Source organism: Lactuca serriola, chromosome 2, assembly GCF_051521515.1.
Source record: "Lactuca serriola cultivar US96UC23 chromosome 2, Lser_US96UC23_V15, whole genome shotgun sequence".
Lineage (NCBI taxonomy): Eukaryota > Viridiplantae > Streptophyta > Magnoliopsida > Asterales > Asteraceae > Lactuca > Lactuca serriola.
The window spans coordinates 194,022,426-194,041,579 of record NC_136409.1 but is presented as its reverse complement, the minus strand read 5'-3'; the positions used below and the strand labels follow the sequence as shown (position 1 = coordinate 194,041,579).

The window sequence follows — 19,154 nt, the reverse complement described above, 5'->3', positions numbered from 1 at the left end:
ATCGGGGCTATTCCAATCTGATGACTGAGTGGACCCGAGAATATTCTAGTCCGATGACTGGGTGGACCACTATATATTGGTATTCCAGTCTGATGACTGAGTGGACCTGTTTTGTGTTGGCATTCCAGTTCGATGACTGATTGGGCTGGGGGTATTCCATCCCGGTGGTTATGGACCCATGGGTATTCCAGTCTGATGACTGATTGAACCCAACATGCTTGTTCGTTTATGATATGTTTTTTGTATGGTGGTACTTTGGGGGAAACTCACTAAGCATTGGCTTACAGTTTTTGATTATGGTTTTAGGTACTTCTGAGGATTGTGGGAAGGCGAAGGCGTGACCGTACACATCTTGATTTTTATGTTGTTGATCTTGGGAGACTCTGTTTTACATAATATTTTGGAAACAATGGTTTTGTAAACACTTTAATTAGTAAATGGGTTGTTTTGAAAAGTTTAAATTGGTTGTGATTTTTGAGATGTTACAAGTTGGTAGCAGAGTCTTGGTTTGAGTGAATTGGAGGAACACCCGTGCGAATCTAATCTCAAACCAAGGAACTGTAAAGGTTTTAAAAATGAGTTTTTAAATTGTTTTCAAAAATAATCAAGAAAGGGTGTGATATGTACGATCAATCGGAGCCAGTTAGTAGACCCCAAGTTACCACATTGTTATTTGATGTTATGATATGTTAGAACAACATACTAGTGATAGGCTATGGATCTTCAGGAATTGCATGATAGAAATGCATAATTATATGATGCCTTATAACCAAGGGTTTCTTCCTCATATGAATTGACATCATTACTGTAGTTTTTAGTGTATGCATCAAAATTATACATAACTAAGATTTTATAGCCTGAGAATGTTTGATTTAATCCTTATTTCTTGTTCCTTGTTTGGTTGTGGACTTAGGGTAGAATTAAGTATTCTACTATCTATAGGATCCAGTGTTATGTATGATTAGCATACACGAGTGTTGTAGGGTTAGTGGAAGTTCATAGATGAGTTATATAGGGTCAGCCTACAAATTGAGGGTGTCTAGCCTTTCTCTAAGAAGTGAGAATAGGGTGTATGCATATTCTAGTGAGTGTTTCTAGCACTACAAGAAAATAGCCCTTTAATGACGCGCAAACAATGACACTCGCTGATAGACGACGCGCATTTGTAAGTGCCCTAAAAGATAATGTCAGTTTTGCAAAATTTGAAGGATAGAGGGCACGCATTTTTGCGCGCCATAAAATTAGTGTCAGAAAAGAAAAAAAAAAGAAATGCGGAGGGCACCTTTCATAAAATGTGCGTCATGTGAATGTGTCACTTTATAATTTTAAGTGAAACACGCGTTTTAGGCGGGAAATGAAATCGACGAAAATTACCCCCGCCTATTGAATCCCAAAATTAATCCCCCCGCCTCTTCTACTTAGCAAGAAAAAGCCCTAGGTCCGTCATCTTCATCTTCAGTATCATCAAACATCTCGTTCATCGGATCTCTACTTGATCTCCTTCTTATCAGTATCACCAAACATCTCATTCACCACCTCCGCCCTATCAACATTCCCTTAATTTCAATTTGATGCAGGTAATACACGACCAACTGTAAGTCTCTCTCTCTCTCTCTCTCTCTATCTCTCTCTCTCTACCCCTACTGTTCAACAACAACCTAGACACCCACCACCCCTCGTCTTCTCTCTGGTTCACCACGGCCACCAATGAAGCCCCATTGTTTTATCCAAAATGGGCCCAAAATCATGAACATAATCAAGCCCTCTTGGAATGAAAATCTTCCCGCCCAAATAGTTCTATTGCCGACGTATCGTAGCCATTTATAAGTCGATTTCCTTACCCCAGTATCCCCCAATCGCAAACGAATCAAACCCTAACCCTAGATTTTTTGCTAACTAGGTATGTTTTCTTCCTTTTTTTCCTCGATGTCGACTCTAATTTTTTTTCATTTACAACCATTTTCGCTTCGATTTTTGACCTAGTTTGTTGTTTCGGTTGTTTCATTCAGGATCAAACGATGAAAGGAAGCAAATCAAGCGGTGCTACGAGGAAAGCCGATACCAAGTACGATTTAATCTAATTATGTTTAAAACATACCATCTGCTAGGGTTTAATGTTGTATTTTTTTTCGTCTTCAATGAAATTAGGTTTTTGTTCTTCCTCGGGATCATGATTTCGGTACTTTTTAACAATTTTTTGTTGTAATTTTAGGTTGGCTGTAAAGAAGACTGCAGCCAAGGGGAAAGCAGCTAAGGATCCCAATAAACCCAAGAGACCCGCTAGCGCCTTCTTTGTGTTCATGTTAGTAGCTGTTCTTCGTTTATCACTACCTTCATGTTTTACTTCCATTTCCAAAGTTTAAATATTTTTCCTCTTGTTAATGTTATAAAGGAAGGACTTTAGAAAGCAGTTCAAAGAAGATCACCCTGACAACAAATTTGTTGCTGCTGTAAGTGATCTTCCTTTTTGCCTTTTGTCATCGAAACTTCTTAAGCTTTGTTTCAAGTATTCTGTATCTAGATTGAGTTGAGTTTGTGTTTTTAGATTTTGATTTGGATTTCACTTGTGTATAATTATCAGGTTGGTAAAGCTGGTGGGGCAAAATGGAAGTTAAAACTATACTAGTGCTCTCTTTCCTTGGTTTTCATACTTATTATTATGATCCAGTTTCACTGAGCATGGTCGAACAAGCTGCAAAGCCACTTGCAAGGCCTGTAAGAGTAAGGCCCTGTTTTGTTTCTTGTCATTAAGTGATGTCTGGATAAATAATATTATAAGATGTTGTTATTATTTTTTAAGGTTTGGGTTTTAGATGCTACACCTGGAAAGGTACATGCAGGTAGAGACGGAGATGATCATCCTGCTGAATTGATCATTTCTCTAAGAGCATTGCCTAACCAGGTGTGTTTTGTGTTGCATAAAGAGTAACGACTTTTTTTTGGTTATTTTATAAATATCTAACTATATATTGTCCCATGATCTCACGTATTCACTTTCATATGCAATCTTGATGTATCTCATATACATGATTCTTGTTAAACTTTTACAATCTTAATTTTTCTATTATCTTTTTTCAAGGAAGGTCACATCAAAAATGGAGGTCATCAGTGGTCTTGTGCGTGAGGGGTTTTTGAATGATGTGGCTCAGGTAAATCTTTTTTTTATAAGACAAATAATAAATCTATTTTCATTTTCATTTACTATTTTTCTTTCTCATTGTAGAGGGACCTGGGCTCACAGTTGGTGGCCAGTATATTTGAACTCGTTTGCAATCCTTTTCTGCTTTCTGCCGGTGGGGTGATTCTGAACAGGTATCTAACATTCAATATCAACATATTTTAATTAAAAAAACTTAATTTTTTTGATGATGAAATTAAAGAATTTGCAATCACATCAGCAGATCGAAGAATACGTATATTTTGGTATAGAACTGGTAAACTAAGACGTGTCTATGATGAATCACTTGAGGTAAGTAAATTTACTCTTTTGCCCTCAGTTTCATGACATTTAAACGTATATATCCTTAACTATTCTGAAGATTTAACCTAACTTTGGTTTGTTTAGAATGCTCAAGATCTTCAAAGAAGCGATGTTCCTTTGTATCGATTAGAAGCTATTGATTTTGGGAGAAGAATGGCAGTTGAAAGAGAAATTGAAAAAACAGAAAATGTCCCACAGCCAAATGCACTATTTGATGAAAGCTCTAATTTCATTATTTATCCAACTCTCCTTGGTATTAAAGTAAGAAATTTTACCTTGTGCCATTTTGTTTTTCTCAAATTCTAAGGTGTATGTAGTAATCCGAAGATTTTATTTTCTAATGTTTTATTCATAAATTGGTGATAGATTGTAAATCTGCACACAAACAAAGTTTCCAGAATATTAGGGAAGGTGGAAAATAATGACAGGGTTTTAAGAATTGCTTTGTATCAAGGTGATCAAAGCAATAAAAAAGTGCGAAAAATTCCTGCTGCTGCTGTAAATGTGAATGAAAGCAAATATCCCATGACAGATCCTACTTTGTTATGCTGTGCTTTTAAGAAACACAGAATCTATTTGTTCAGGTATATATATATATATATATATATATATATATATATATATATATATATATATATATTATTTTGTGTAAAAGTAAAATCATATATTTATGATTGTTCATATGTTATAAAAATAAAAATAGCCGAAGAGAACCAGAGGAACCTGATGATGCAACCAAGGGTAGGGATGTCTTTAAGGAAAAGCCTCCTCCTGATGAACTTATGGCTGCATCAGATATTGGAAAGTCTGTTACAACATCTCTTCCAGAAAATGTGGTAAGTAGCCTACTTTTTGCTTTTAAAATGATTTATTTGATTTTAATAAATAATAATTAATATCCTTGATGATATATATATTTACCAGATTATGCACACAACATTTCACATATTATTTTTTTGTTTTTTGTATGCCAAGATTCAATTTTTAATATTTTTTTATACCTTGGCAAGAATTATTGACTTTCCAACTCTGTTACAACATAAGGAGTGTTGGCTATCTAGACTGAATAGACCATCTAAACGAGACTAAATGACCATTAAAAATGCTAAAAATGAAAAAAAAAAATACGAGTTATAAACTAACCTTTGGAACATGGATGAAAACCATCCTTTCTTCTTTGAATCTACTTTCTTATTTGTCTCTGCTTCATCATCATCTGTGCATCATTCCTCTGATTTTTGTTTATTCAACTACATTTATAAAGATCTTGTCATATTTTTTTATGTTTTTTTTACTTTTCAGCTCTAGTGGAAGCTCTGTCTGCATTAGTTCTTGTTGTTCTGTTTTTTGGTTCAAAAATTTGGAACTGCAAGAGTGAGCTTTTTGTTCTCACCTATTATGGGTGCATGGACATTGACTACTCCTTTTATTGGAATTTACAACATCATATATCATTACCCTTCTATTTTCAAGGCAATATCTCCACATTATATCTATCAATTCTTCTCAAGGAATGGCCATGAGGGATGGTTGTTGCTTAATGGTATGGTCCTTTGCATAACAGGTAAGAGCTTTCTTCCTTTTTTTTTTCTTTTTTTAATTTTTTTCTGTTAAATTTCTGGATGGATAAATGATATCTGTCTCTTGAAAGTAATGAATGAACATATAGACTGGTTATTTATTGAGTAAATGACCATTTTACCCTTCTACCTAGAAGTGATGCTGAATAGAGGTTAAGTGTTTTTGAATTGAAGTTTTAAATGATAAAAATTACTATTTTTTTGTTGACAAAACTACAAAATTGGTTATGGTCCCTGAAAGATTTGAAATGACTGTTTTGCCCTTTTAATTTATTTTTTTTATGTTTTTTCATATTTGTTTTAATATTTTATTAATTAAAAGTAAAAGGGAAAAATAGTCATTTCAACTTTCTTAGGACCAAAACCATAGGAATTTCTTGATTTTAGAACAAATCAATAAGAGTATGTTACTATTTTTTGCATTTAACTCTCTAAATAAATGATTATTTATTTTTTAGATAGTGTTTTACCTCCTCAAGTTTTGATCATTAATTTGATTGCTAAGTGTGCTCATAAGGGCACAGAAGTTAGCTTATAGTTCTCTTTCTGCTTTTCTACTCTTTTAATCCCAATCTGTCCTAACTATTTCTCTACGCCTGTTCATACTACTTCTTAAGGTATGGGCAATTGCAGATTCTAGACGACAAGGCTTTCTTGGATAGTCTGGATGTCTTACTAGCTGTATGTATACCTTTCTCTCACCTTAGCTATATGCATGCCACTATGAGCCTAAAAACTAAATATATTTCTTGAAAGTTAACATGTTTGTTAATGTATGTAGAAGAAAAAGCGTCCAAAAAGTGATCCTTAAACTAACGGTAGTCCTGCAGTTGAAATAGAAAACTCAGATCCTGATGTTATGGGGCCTCAAAAGGTTTATAACATTTATTGTGTTCATTATTTAAAGACATCATTTAAGCTTCATTTATATAAAGAATTAAAGATACATTTGATTATAATCAAGATTAAGGGAGACTTGTAATCATGTTTGGCATTCCTTTCCAGTAAGAAACAGAGTTGTATGATTATTTGTTAGCTTTATAGGAATGTATAACACATGTTAGCAATGTATTATTTTTGTTTAACATTTGAATGATTCTTTGTATGACATTATAATTTGTGCAATTTATTTTATATTATGCAATGGATTGTATTTTTTGTATATGGTATTTTATTTCTATTATAAGAAATTAAATGACAATTTAATTTAAAAATTAATAAATATATAATTTTTTTTTTTAAACATTTAAATTTACGATACGCAAAAATGTATGTCATCTTCATTTATGACATGGCCTTTCTTGACAGGGGCTTTCTTGATACGCATTGCGTGTCATTAACACACGCGTCGTAAGGTTACGACACGCGAATGCGTGTCGTCTTCCTTTATGACAGGGCCTTCCTTGATACGCATTGCGTGTCGTAACCGCGTGTCGTAAATGCGCGTCGTAAATGCGCGTCGTCTATAGACGACGCGCTTTTGCGCGTCGTCTCTCTTTATGACAGGGCCTTCCTTGACACGCATTTGCGCGTCGTCTGAGCGTTTTACGAAGCGCAATGAGCGTCGTAAAAGGCCTTTTTTCTAGTAGTGTAGGGTCGTTGTGATGATCCCTTGAGACAAATACGGGTATGCAAAGAAGGTAGTATGGGCCCGTACTACTGGAAGCACAGGACCCGTACGCATAGCATGGAAGTCCCAATCCCCAAAGCTTTGTTGGGGAATGTTTCCTATGGAATGATATGTGTTTTATTTGATATCACTCTGATTTATTTTTATTATGGTGGTTACGAGGCGATTTGAGTATGGATCCACATCGGGAGCCGGAGCAGGTGCCCAGGATTGATTGGGGATCGGATTAGCGAGATAATTCATGATGAGGTTGTTTCGATTCTTGGGGCAGATACCGGAGTTGTTTTGGTCTATCAAGACCGCCATGATGGAGTTCTTTGATGACTGATACGTTGCACTTTCAGATGTTGCAGCCACTACAACGGTCGCTACGACGGGGATTGGCGCTTTGAGAGCTTTCCAAATACCATGACTTCGAAAATACAAAGCCCCTCAGTGTTTGAAGGGGTACATGATCCAATCATATCCTTGAGGTGGTCGTCGGATGTTGTGGGATGTTTCTTTACTTGCTCTTTCCCAGTTGACCAGAAGGTTAAGTGCACAATGAACCTTCTTCGGTGTGGAGCAAAGGATTGGTGGAGATTGGTGAATAGCTCGTACACACCGGAGTAGAGGGCTACCGTGGCATGGGAGTAGTTCTCTGAGATGTTCTGCTCGAGATATGGTCCGTTGGTGGAGCGGGAGAGGCCGTGTTAGGAGTATTTGGATATGAGGAAGTAGACTGAGTATGTGACTGAGATCACCAAGATGTTCACAGAGAGGGCTATGTTTTGTCTTGAGGTTGTTGCTTCTGAGAAAGCTCAAATAACCTGGTACTTGAGCATGCTTAAGACAGACATCGTCCAGTTTATGTCTACGCAGCGCTATGATTTACTAGTGGATTTTCAAGAGGACGCTAGGCGGGAGGAGATCGAGATGGAGCTCTAGCAAGGGAACAAAGGCTGTCCCCGGCACAGTCGTAGCCTGCGGCGAAGCGGTTTAACACCGCTAATGTGAGATCTAGGAGTCGGAGGTGTCACACTTGTGGGAAGTGCGGCAAGGTTCATAATGGTTCTTGTTGATCTTCTTTTGGATGCCACAAAATGTGGCAGGCAGGGCCATATTTTGAGGTACTACCGTCAGCCAGCTCTAGTAGCCAGCACCAAGATTTGCTATCATTATAACCAGGCAGGCCAAGTGAAGGCCAACTGTCCCTTGCTTGCTGCTAGAACGATGCAGGTTCCAGCGTCGGCTACTTTGATGATCATTGAAGGGAGGCAGGGCAGAGCCCCCGAGAGCTCGAGGTCGCGCTTTGAAGCTCAAGGCGGAGGAGGCAAGGGGAGCACCATATGTCCTGATAGGTATGTTTCTGTTTATTGTTCTGTTGATTATTTTATGGTATGCTTATATTTATGATTCTGTTAGGTACCTTCCTAGAGAAATCTTTTCCTTCTCTTGCACTTTTTGACTCGAGTGCGAGTCGATCTTTTGTATCCTAGACGTTCAGTAGGGAGTTTAATATTCCTATTAGGGAGTTAGAGTGTCGGTTGTGGGTTTCTATCACCAACGAACACGAGGTTTATGCATCCAAAGTGTATCAGGGTTGTGTATTGGAGATATTCAGGGTGCCTTATCCAATTGATCTGATCCCTATCCCCATAGGGGATGTGTGCATGATAGTAGGGACAGATTGGTTGAGCAAGTTTGGTGCTATGATAGACTACGAGGGCCAGTGAGTAGTAGTTCGAACCCTAAGTGGGGGAGAACAGGTTATCTATGGAGAGGGTACCAGGGTTGGTTTAGGGTTTTGTTCAACAGCTAGGGCTCGGCAGTATATTCCGCATGGGTGCATCAGTTATCCTGCCTATGTGGTTGATACTCGGGTAGGGGAGCAGGTCTCGGTTTAATATGTGCCATTTGTCAGGGAGTTTGTCAATGTATTCCCAGAGGAGTTAGCTGGTGTGCCACTCAAGAGGAAGGTTGCGTTCATGATTGATCTAGTGTTAGGTGTGGCCCTGATTTCCATGGCGTTGTACCACTTAGCACCACCCAAGATGCAGGAGTTGTCCTCTCATCTTCAGGAGTTGTTAGGCAAGCAGTTCATCATACCGAGCAGTTCGTCGTGAGGAGGGCCGATACTATTCGTCAAGAAGAAGGATGGTTCACACTGGATGTACATTGATTATTGGGAGTTGAACAAGTTAACGGTGAAGAACTGTTATCCCCTTCTGCGGATTGATGACCTCTTTGATCAATTGCATGGTGCATCTTGGTTCTCCAAGATCGACTTGAGGTCGGGGTATCATCAGGTAAGGGTGAGAGAGGAGGACGTGGAGAAGATCGTGTTTCGAACTCATTAGGGGCATTATGAGTTCGTGGTGATGGTATTTGGGCTCACCAATGTGCCTGCAACATTTATGGATTTGATGAATCGGGTGTGCAGGATGATGCTCGATTGATCTGTTATTTTGTTCATTGATGATATCTTAGTGTATTTCAAGACCAGAGAGCAGCACGAGGAGCACCTTCGAGAGATTTTGGGAGTATTTAGGTGGGAACGGTTGTATGCCAAATTCTCAAAGTGTGAGTTTTGGTTACGAGAGGTCCAGTTCCTAGGACATCTCGTTGACCAAGACGGGATTTTGGTCGATCTAGCCAAGATCTAGGCCGTGATGTAGTAGGAGGTTCTGAAATCCCCTTCAGAGATCAGGAGTTTCTTGGGTTTGGTGGGATACTATCGGAGATTTATTCAAGAATTCTCCAAGATCATAGTATCCCTCACTCTTCTGAAGAGGAATGGAGTGGATTTCCAGTGGGGCCGTAAGCAGTAGACTGCTTTTGAGAAACTATGACGAAGGTTATGTGAGGCCCCGGTGTTGAACCTTCCATAGGGTGTTGAGGATTTCGTGGTATTTTGTGATGAATCAATTACTGGTTTGGGGGTGATCCATATGCAGAGGGGATGTGTAATTGCTTATGCTTCTCGGTAGATGAAGCCGCATGAGGCTTGATATCCTACTCATGACCTAGAGTTGGAAGAAGTGGTGTTTGCCCTCAAGATTTGGAGACATTATCTTTATGGGTTCTATTGTTATGTTTAAATGGATCACAAGAGTTTGCGATATCTTATGGATGAGCTGAACCTGAACATGACGTGCAGGTGGCCGGATGTGGTTAAGGATTATGACTGTGAGATCCTTTACCATCCGGGTAAAGCGAATGTGGTAGCGGATGCCTTGAGTCGCGAGTCGGTTGGATCTTCAGTTGGAGAGATGTCTATGAGGATATCCATTGATTCTCCGCTTTTGGGTTTGATAAGGGAGGAATAGGATTAGGGAGTTAGGAAAGTGAGCTGCAAACAGGAGAGGATTAGGGGCGATATCGGCAGGTTTGTCACCGATAGTCAGGCATTGTTGACCCGGTGTGGTCGGGTTTGGGTTCTAGTTTATGTTGGGATCAGGCAAATAGTATTGGAGGAGGCTCATAATTATCTCTTTTCTATACACCCGAGAGCTACCTAGATGTATCGAGATTTGAGAGTGATTTAGTGGTAGCCGTGTATGAAGAGGGAGATAGTCTGGTATGTTGAGAGGTTCTTGACTTGTAGGATGGTCAAGGTCGAGCATTAGAGGCTGCATGGAAAGTTGCCGCCTTTGGAGGTTCCTATATGGAAGTGGGAACATTTCACCAAGGATTTTATCACCAAGTTGCTGAAGACGGCCAAGGGTTTTGATGTTATATGGGTCATCGTGGATCGACTGACCAAGAGTGCCCACTTTTTGGCCATCCCAGAGATTTTTGCTCGTAGATTTCATCCACTCCCTTCTTAAGGAGTCCATCAGCCCAACTCCGCAACAATCATTGATTTGCAAAAACTATCCCCGTACTTTCAATCAGTTCCTTTAATCCCAAAATTAATATCAAACTAATTTCTAATTAATTACTAATTGAATATTATGATGTCTAATTAATATATTATTCTTATAATATATTAATAAATCACTTATTAACCTCTTTCTCCACAAGTCATCCTATCAAGTTGTTATGGTGAAGGCAACCCAAAAGGACCATGCTACAATCAAATTAAGTACATACTAATTATAGTTATGGGAGTAGACACCTAATCTAACACTATCATTATCGAACATGAACTCGATGGAATATTCTTTGTCTGGGTCAGGATGGAGGCCATCATGATGAGGAGACTTTGGTGGTTCGTCCGAGATGATTGTGGTGTGAGGAGATTTTCATGATGCAAACTCTTGATCAGTGATATCATCAGAGGGGGGAACATATGGCAGGTTGCTCTGAATGGCTGATTTCTCATAGAGATGAGAGTGGATTCAACTTGAGAACAGGTGAGCTCTGAATGTCTAGAGTGATCCATGTCAGCATAATCTATCCAATATGGATCGTTAGAACCTGATCGTCCTCTACCTGAACTAGGTATCAAAATAGTTTAGGCTCCTGAAGTTGGAGGGACAACCCCAACTTCCGAAAGCTTAGGATCTGAGACAGGGGTCTCGGATCGTGCTAGTGTAGAATAGAGTGGGATATCCAAGATGACTCGTGAGTGTGTTACATGGGGTGCAAGGAACTCTTTTCAACACTGACATCACCTTTTTAGGAAGGTAAGGGTGGATTATGTGGTGACTCCTCATAAGTCTGTAATATATGATTTTGAAGCTCCGAAGGGTACTTTGGAAGAGTGGACAGGGGGGTAAGATGATGACCAGAGTTAGTAGAAATGTCATTAAGTGTTTCCATTTGAGAGGAATCATCGACTTTGGTTCTCTTTTTGGTTTTTGCTTTGTTGGGAGATGTCTTACGTTTGGATGCCTTCTCTTTCTTACCACCAGCCACTACTAGAAAAAAGGCCTTTTACGACGCTCATTGCGCGTCGTAAAACGCTCAGACGACGCGCAAATGCGTGTCAAGGAAGGCCCTGTCATAAAGAGAGACGACGTGCTTTTGCGCGTCGTCTATAGACGACGCACATTTACGACGCGCATTTATGACGCACATTTACGATGCGCGGTTACGACACACAATGCGTATCAAGGAAGGCCCTGTCATAAAGGAAGACGATACGCATTCGCGTGTCATAACCTTACGACGCGCGTGTTAATGACACGCAATGCGTATAAAGAAAGCCTCTGTCAAGAAAGGACATGTCATAAATGAAGATGACACGCATGTTTGCGTATCATAATTTTAAATGTTAAAAAAAAATATTTTTTATAGATTTACTAATTTTCAAATTAAATTTGCATTTAATGCCTCACAATATAAAATAAAATATCATATACAAAAAATATAATCCATTTCATAAAATTTAATGTCTTACAATTCTATTTCTTACAATATATAAATTTACATGTAAAAACATCTCTACAGTCTACATGTTTCATGCTTGATTTCCATCTTTTATCGTTTTTAAAAGCAAAAGTTCTAACAAGAAACCTTCTTTTAGTAATGCAAGTGATGCTCTTGATAAGCTGATATTCTTAAGTGTAACGGATCCCTCATTACTTGGAGATGCTGGTGAGCTTGAAATCCAAATTAAACCTGATCCAGAAAAAGGGACAATCACAATATCATAAGATTACTTACTTTTCTTCATTCTTGAATCTTTCCTCATAAAATACAACTCTACAAGAGATTTATAAACCTTTATTTACCCTTATATTATAAGTGCAGTAGTAGGCATCAAATGAAATGTACGGTAAATGAGGGAGAGAAGCCACCTCTCAAAAGTAGTCAATTATTGAAATGTACTATTTCCTTTAAGGTTTTCAAGGATAAAATTGACATTTCTCAAGGTTTAGGTATCACTTACCAAATAAAAGCATTTCCGCAGACTAGAGCAATGCATGCATTCCATCGTACACAACAACATTTAACAGTTTATAAGATAGAAGGTAACCAATTAAGGTTGTAATGTTATTTTTCTTTATTTTTGAAATATGAAAGGAAATGGGAATAGATCTTACGTTCAGAAGGTATGACCGATCTGTTAAATTGTCGGCTTAAGCCCACAGCAAATTTGCACATAACAATGAATTCCTGCCATGAAAAAACAGAAAAAATATTTAAAAAACTAAAAAATAGCAAACCTGTATGACACAAGGTATATTTGGGAGCTGACTTCTTACCTCCTTGCAGCTTTCCCCACAGAACCATGTGGTTGATAACATCAAGTCTCTTTCCAGTTTTTCCATGACATTCCTCATGGTCCTCTAAGCATTAGCCATTAGCAAATCTGAATCACTGTTAAGGTTGAAAACCAACAATATAGAAATATCACATTTTATTTATCAAATTCAATACGTTGATTTGAAAACAAAATAACTTGAAAATTTTATAAAAAGGTCAGGTGAGAAACCTGATCAGTGTTGAAAGTTCCACAATGATGGAATAGTTCTAGATTCACTTATATATATATATATATATATATATATATATATATATATATATATATATATATTGTTATAACAGTTATGACTTATTATAATTTATACCTCAACTAAATCAACATTGTGTCTCCTTGCATGTTCCAATGCTTCATGCCTTGACACAACACCATGTCCTGTAAAAATCAGATAATACATACAACTTTCAGACAATGCTTCACACTCTTCCGCAATATAATTCTTAATTCCATATTCTGTTACTTGTGCCTCTATTACTAAATGATAGACCTTTGTATAGCCAAACTTATGTGAGGGAAAGTTAATTCCATCATGTATGAATTTCTGGTCCTACCTTCTTTGACATCCTTTGTGATTGTAAACATTTCTTGTATTGTTTGACCCACCAATTGAAACAAACAAAGGCTAATCCTATCAGGAGAAATATATATATATATATATATATATATATATATATATATATATATATATATATATAGCTAGATGGAATTCATGTACTCGTGATTTGAAGGACTAACAGCTTGGCTCTAATACTAGGCACACAGGGGCATTTTTGTCCGCAAAAAAGTATCATAAGTTTTTAGGAACAAGAAATCACTCTCATTCAGAGGAGCAAATTCATCAACCCACTAAACTCATCACAGGGGATCTTTTCATTTCATTCCCCTTATTCCAAATAATAATAATAATAATAATAATAATAATAATAAAGTATAAACTACCATCCACCTGATTCTCGATCCCATCAGCTGAACTTGATGCACATTTTTCTCCATATAAACTTGCCCCAAGAGTAACACCTGCATATCAATCACACAAACATTCCAGTACAATCATTAAGAGAACCAAAACCCCAAAGGAAGCATGAGAGTTTTATAGTTTCGTAAAATATCTCCACATGCTAATGCCCATTGTTTGTTCATAAACCACAAGAGAAGAAGCATAGAGGTGTGAGTATGACTTCAGGTGGCCAAGCCCTGTTCACAATAAATAAATAAATAAAATAACGATTAAACCAAACCATTTGTACATGTTACCTGATTTAGATTCAAGGGTTTGATTGGGTTTATTGAAACCCATCCAAAGCACCTAAAGTCAACTGTCACCCACAACCACCACCACTTGAGGTGGAGGTGGATCCCACCCCCACCTCGACCCCTGCTACAGAAAAATTCCCAACATCACTTCCACTTCTATGAATCAACCCATCCGACCCCTGAATCTCAGCTTCATGACTTACACCTATTCCCACACTCCCTCCTCCACTAATCGCAAGGGTAAAACCGTCTTTTCCATGACCCATAAGATTCAAAACCTCTTCATCATTTGTCCTATTTTTCCCCTGGTTATCCGGGCTTTTAACACCAGACACCGAAGGGTAATTAACCTCATCTCCTCCTACATATCCAGGATGATTTTCAACACTCTCCATTGAATCATTATCATCATCACTGTGACAAAAAAGTGTCCATTGCTATAACAGATGAAGCTTTTGCTGAATCTTTAGTGGAATGAGGTAGGGCATTTATGTCAATATCAAAACATGAAACCCGACTGGGACCCGCACCAGATGAGTAGTCCCATTTGTAAGACCCAGACCCACATGCCCGTTTACTATCGTTGACTTCATCAGCATATCGGTTAATGACAACACCTTCAATGTAATTTGTATGGGGGATAATCCCCTGTGGCCTATCCACTGTACTCTCACCTTCATATACATTTCTTTTGTTTGGGCCCCAGAATTCATACGAAGCTGCCCGACCCCCGACCTCACTGCCTGCAGCCTGACCGAGATTTGGGTCTTGGTATAAGTCAGATACAGGTCTTTTTTGAGACAATCCAATTCCCATTGTAAGATTTAAATCCATTCATGTAGTTGCAGCTTCATCAATGTCTTCTGTTTGTTGTTCAGCTTCAACCCATCCATTGATTCCAGTTGCTGCACTTATTCCATGTGTGATTACAATATTTTTACTTGCTTCAGGGACATCGATGTTGTTGGGGGAAAAACGGGAAGGACGATTTACATGAATGAAATCCAAGATTCTTACTGTGGCCCCACATAAACTGCAATCCAATAAGGGGGATCTAGTTTCCTTCTTTGAAGAATCTTTGGATATTGTTTTCTTATTAGGGTTATGATGTTTACTAGGATTAAAAGAAACACCATTTTTAGCTGATTGAGCAGAATGTTCTTCGCAATCTTGAATATTTGGAAGCCACCTTGGCTCCCACCCACAAAGGCTTATCAACTTCTGTGCCTAAATATAGAAAAAAAATTACAACTTTTAATAGAATGAATCATTTTTAAAACAGAGGAAAATGTACATGTACGTGTGTGTGTGTCTTACACGTGAATATATGCATAACACGTCTTTGGTGTTTTCAATATCAGATTGAAGAAGAAACCGATCGATTTATGGGCCTCTTGAAACCTTCATTTGGTCAAGTGTTGAAGTAGCCACAAGGGGTAGAAATGGAAATTGAAGGAGTCCATCACAGCGGCCTTTGTAACCTCATCGCCTTCATCTTGGATATATATTATATATATTATTTAATGTTTTAAAAAACAATATTTTAATTTTATCTGTTTTTTTTAAAGTAAACCTGTTTGATTTCAGGAGGAGCAGGGATTTCAGGGGCTAATAAGTCTTCACGCTCTTCAGGATCATTACCAACTGCTTCATCATCATCTGTGAAAATCTCCTCATGCTCCCACTCATCACCTGAAATCTCACATATAATTACAAATAAACAAACAACCTATTTTCATTTCTCATGGAAAATTCAAATTCAAGTAGTAAATGGAATGTGTCATTCCGTTCCATTATCCAAATAACAAAACAATCACCTTTCTCAATATCATCATCATCAAAATCAAGATCACAACCTCTAGGGCATTTCTCATCATCATCACCCCCTCTTTTATTAAGTCCAAGTCTATTTTTCCTTGCAAACTCTTCATCCTCATCTTCTTCTCCTCTATATGACACATTCCCTTCATCATCATCTGCATTATTGTTTTTACGCCCTCTGCCACCACCTCCACCACCACCACCTTCCTTGTCATCAGGCCTTTCAACTTCACCAAAAGCAGCTGCACCATTGTTTGCAGCTTTCATCATCCATCTTTCATACCCATCTACAGTTTTCCTTCTGTTTTTTTATCTTTTCTTCTGCTTCCTCAAGTGTAAGTTGCTTGTATTGTGCAACTTTGTTGAGGTTGTACCTAAACACTAAATGTAATAATAACAAGTGTTTGTTGTATATCACTAATGGCATGTTTTTTTTCATCAAGTGTTGTATACACATCATCTGTTTCACTTTTAAGCGAATGAAATCTGTAAACGTGAATATATGACCATTTTACCCTTTTTTTTAGGCTTAAAATCAGGGTAGTGGATTAGTATAGTTCCTAGTATCTTTTTTAATCTATATGTGCTTTTTGTATAGTATTTACATTCTTACTTTTATCCTCCATTAAGGGCTCATGTTTCATATGGGATTTGGGTATTGTTGTTTTTGTTTACCCTTCTGTTTAGAGTCAATGTAGAATAGCAAATGATTGTTTATTTGATAGCTGTTAGAAACTCAAAGATTTGAGACTTTAAAACACTACACAGATAAAACCATGATTATGTTAACAATCACTGGTTTATAGTTGTATAAATATACTCTTACTTACCATATAGGAAAGATCATATTTAAACATGTCGACTCTCTTTTCTGTTAACCAGTAATCAAGAAATAGGCCCACAAGTAGAAGGGATCAAGCATGGATGGGTGTTGTATGTCCCAACAGATTGAAAGAGCTTAATTGTACATCATATCAGTTGCTAGAGAAACCTATGCAAAACGAGACAAAAATCACAATTAATTATTGATAACTTTGAATTAAATCTCATAACATATACTAATTATTGAAAATTTTGAGTTTGTTACCTTTTCAAACACTTTCTGAACATAGCTAAGTGCAACAGTTCAGTGCTAGCTATTTGTCCAGAGGCCACCTGCAACAGATTAAGGAATTAGTTTTCATTATATATTTATTTATATCAAAAAGACAAACATATGTAAGTGAGAGTAAAATTACCATGCTGTCTATGTTGTATCTTGCAACATAGCCAAGACAAGATTTGTGATGTTGACCAGCCCAAAACACTTCCCCACCTAAAGACAGGTGAGGGATCACACACTACAAGTAAAATATTACCCATGAGAAAATGCTAATATATATATATATATATATATATATATATATATATATATATATATATATATATATATATATATATATAGACCTTAATTCAGATTTCAATGCCTTCAATTCCTAGAAGATTGATTGATACGTTTGAGCTTATCACCACCTACCTTTCTGTAAATCATGAGGACCCTTTGGAACCCCACCATAAATGCAAGTATTCTTAATCTTTCAAGATGCGCCACATCATCAATCAAACGATATATATATATATATATATATATATATATATATATATATATATATATATATATATATAAACTTTAATGGAAATAAAGATAAAAAATATGATATGGAATTGTACCAAGATCTATGGCAGGAAAGATGGAAAAGATGGTTATAGGAGAGCTTCTTAGCCTTGGCCATTGGTTCCCTTGTAGATAACATAATTAACTAGTCTCTCCACCATTTTCCGTGATTCAGTTGCATGCAGCTCATCAAAAAATATTGTCTGCATGACCAAATATATCATCAAAAAGAATCAAGACTCATTATAAAAATTTAGAAAAGTTGAATACCTTAAGAGAGAGGATGATGAGTATAAAAATGTTGAGGACAAAATTTACCACTAATGCAACTGTGGTACAAGAACTCAACAACAGTTCCAATACACGGTTGGCAACACCAGGATGGAGAAGGTTTTCACCCATCAAACCATCTTACTTTAGTTTCACATAAGAAACTTCTGTCCAATATTAGAGGCCTATAAAGCTCAACACTGTACAGACTGCTGATATTGATGAATACCCCACACTCATAGGATATAATGTAAATTTCATCAGGGCAACAAAAGTTCTAGGATTTCATGAGATAAAAATATACATGATCTCCCTTGCCCACTCAACTGCTCACTATGCAGGATTATCGAGAAGCCCACAAACTATAACTTAGTTTGTACATCTCCCCAAGGTCTGACCTCAATATAAGTGACCTGCATCAGAATATTAAAGAATAGGAAACTCATACATCAAGAAGGAACCATATCATACTTTTAAGTTTTAGCAGACAATATGATTTTCTAACCGATTATCTTCTGATGCTCTTATCACATTACTAGAAGCTATACTAACTCTAATCAAATCCAATGTGGAGAGATTCAGTGATGACACTTGTGATTAATAATATAAATCGATCAATTCATTTTCTTCTTTGTAAATTGATAGATAGATATTCAAGGAAATACCTACCCCTTTTCGATCAGAACATAGATCACGAGTTGTACAAGCCCCAACCGATTGGCTTTTGTGTCCCGTCAGCCACCAGCACAACGAAAATTCTTCTTTTTTTTCCAATTCAAATCTTGGTCAACTGAAAACTGGTTTGGTCCAACACAGATGGTGGAAAACAGCACGAAAATTCCTCTGCAATGATGATAGGCTAGGGTTTTAGAAAGAAAGAAGAGAGGAGATGTTTAGAGAGAGAGAGAGAGAGAGAGAGAGAAATTGAAAATTAGGTATGGATGATTGTGACCTTCATAGATGACGTACACTTCTCTAAACCATATCACGGCGAACCCGTACCATCTAGAACTGAAAAACAGAGGAAACGATCATCTTTTTCTTCAAGCCCATAATAAGGTTATTGTATTTTGAAAATACGTTAAGAACAGTACCACAACTCTGATGCATCTTCTCCTCGGCCTTAAAATCTTCTCTCTCTCTCTCTCTCTCTCTCTCTCTCGTTTTTTCTTTTTTTTTTTTTCCATTTTTTGTTCAGTCTTCTCGCACACAAACACATCCCATCTGGGAAGTAAGACGACATGAATGATGGCGGAGGTTATAGTCGGCGG

The 19,154-nt window shown here is 37.4% G+C and overlaps 1 protein-coding gene and 3 long non-coding RNA genes across 4 annotated transcripts; 2 read left to right on the top strand and 2 right to left on the bottom strand.

Annotated features, from left to right (window-relative positions):
- Nucleotides 1–1,628: 1,628 nt before the first annotated feature.
- LOC145090677 (uncharacterized) lies at nucleotides 1,629–2,452 on the top strand. The gene is made up of 4 exons (XR_013701706.1): nucleotides 1,629–1,900; nucleotides 2,010–2,065; nucleotides 2,213–2,302; nucleotides 2,393–2,452. It is a non-coding gene; the product is annotated as an uncharacterized LOC145090677 (long non-coding RNA).
- Nucleotides 2,453–3,401: 949 nt separating this feature from the next.
- On the top strand, nucleotides 3,402–3,911 carry LOC145090675 (uncharacterized). The gene is made up of 3 exons (XR_013701705.1): nucleotides 3,402–3,469; nucleotides 3,566–3,742; nucleotides 3,848–3,911. It is a non-coding gene; the product is annotated as an uncharacterized LOC145090675 (long non-coding RNA).
- Nucleotides 3,912–15,522: 11,611 nt separating this feature from the next.
- LOC145087931 (transcription initiation factor IIF subunit alpha-like) lies at nucleotides 15,523–17,301 on the bottom strand. The gene is made up of 6 exons (XM_079026075.1): nucleotides 17,198–17,301; nucleotides 17,047–17,114; nucleotides 16,790–16,950; nucleotides 15,956–16,333; nucleotides 15,712–15,830; nucleotides 15,523–15,633 (listed from the first exon to the last, which is right to left on the bottom strand). The coding sequence occupies exons 4-6, from the start codon at nucleotides 16,227–16,229 to the stop codon at nucleotides 15,601–15,603; spliced, it is 426 nt and encodes a 141-aa protein (XP_078882201.1). The 5' UTR covers nucleotides 16,230–16,333; nucleotides 16,790–16,950; nucleotides 17,047–17,114; nucleotides 17,198–17,301; the 3' UTR covers nucleotides 15,523–15,600.
- Nucleotides 17,302–17,638: 337 nt separating this feature from the next.
- Nucleotides 17,639–18,718, bottom strand: LOC145090674 (uncharacterized). Its single transcript, XR_013701704.1, has 3 exons — nucleotides 18,553–18,718; nucleotides 17,884–18,296; nucleotides 17,639–17,816 (listed from the first exon to the last, which is right to left on the bottom strand). It is a non-coding gene; the product is annotated as an uncharacterized LOC145090674 (long non-coding RNA).
- Between the last annotated feature and the right edge of the window lie 436 nt (nucleotides 18,719–19,154).

What these genes read in the sequence shown, in the direction of transcription:
- LOC145087931 (XM_079026075.1), bottom strand. Translation starts at nt 16,229, where the DNA reads ATGATGAAAGCTGCAAACAATGGTGCAGCTGCTTTTGGTGAAGTTGAA. An exon ending in TGATGATGATATTGAGAAAG is followed by an intron (nt 15,831 to 15,955) that starts GTGATTGTTTTG and finishes GTGAGATTTCAG; the next exon opens with GTGATGAGTGGGAGCATGAG. An exon ending in CTCCTCCTGAAATCAAACAG is followed by an intron (nt 15,634 to 15,711) that starts GTTTACTTTAAA and finishes TATATATCCAAG; the next exon opens with ATGAAGGCGATGAGGTTACA.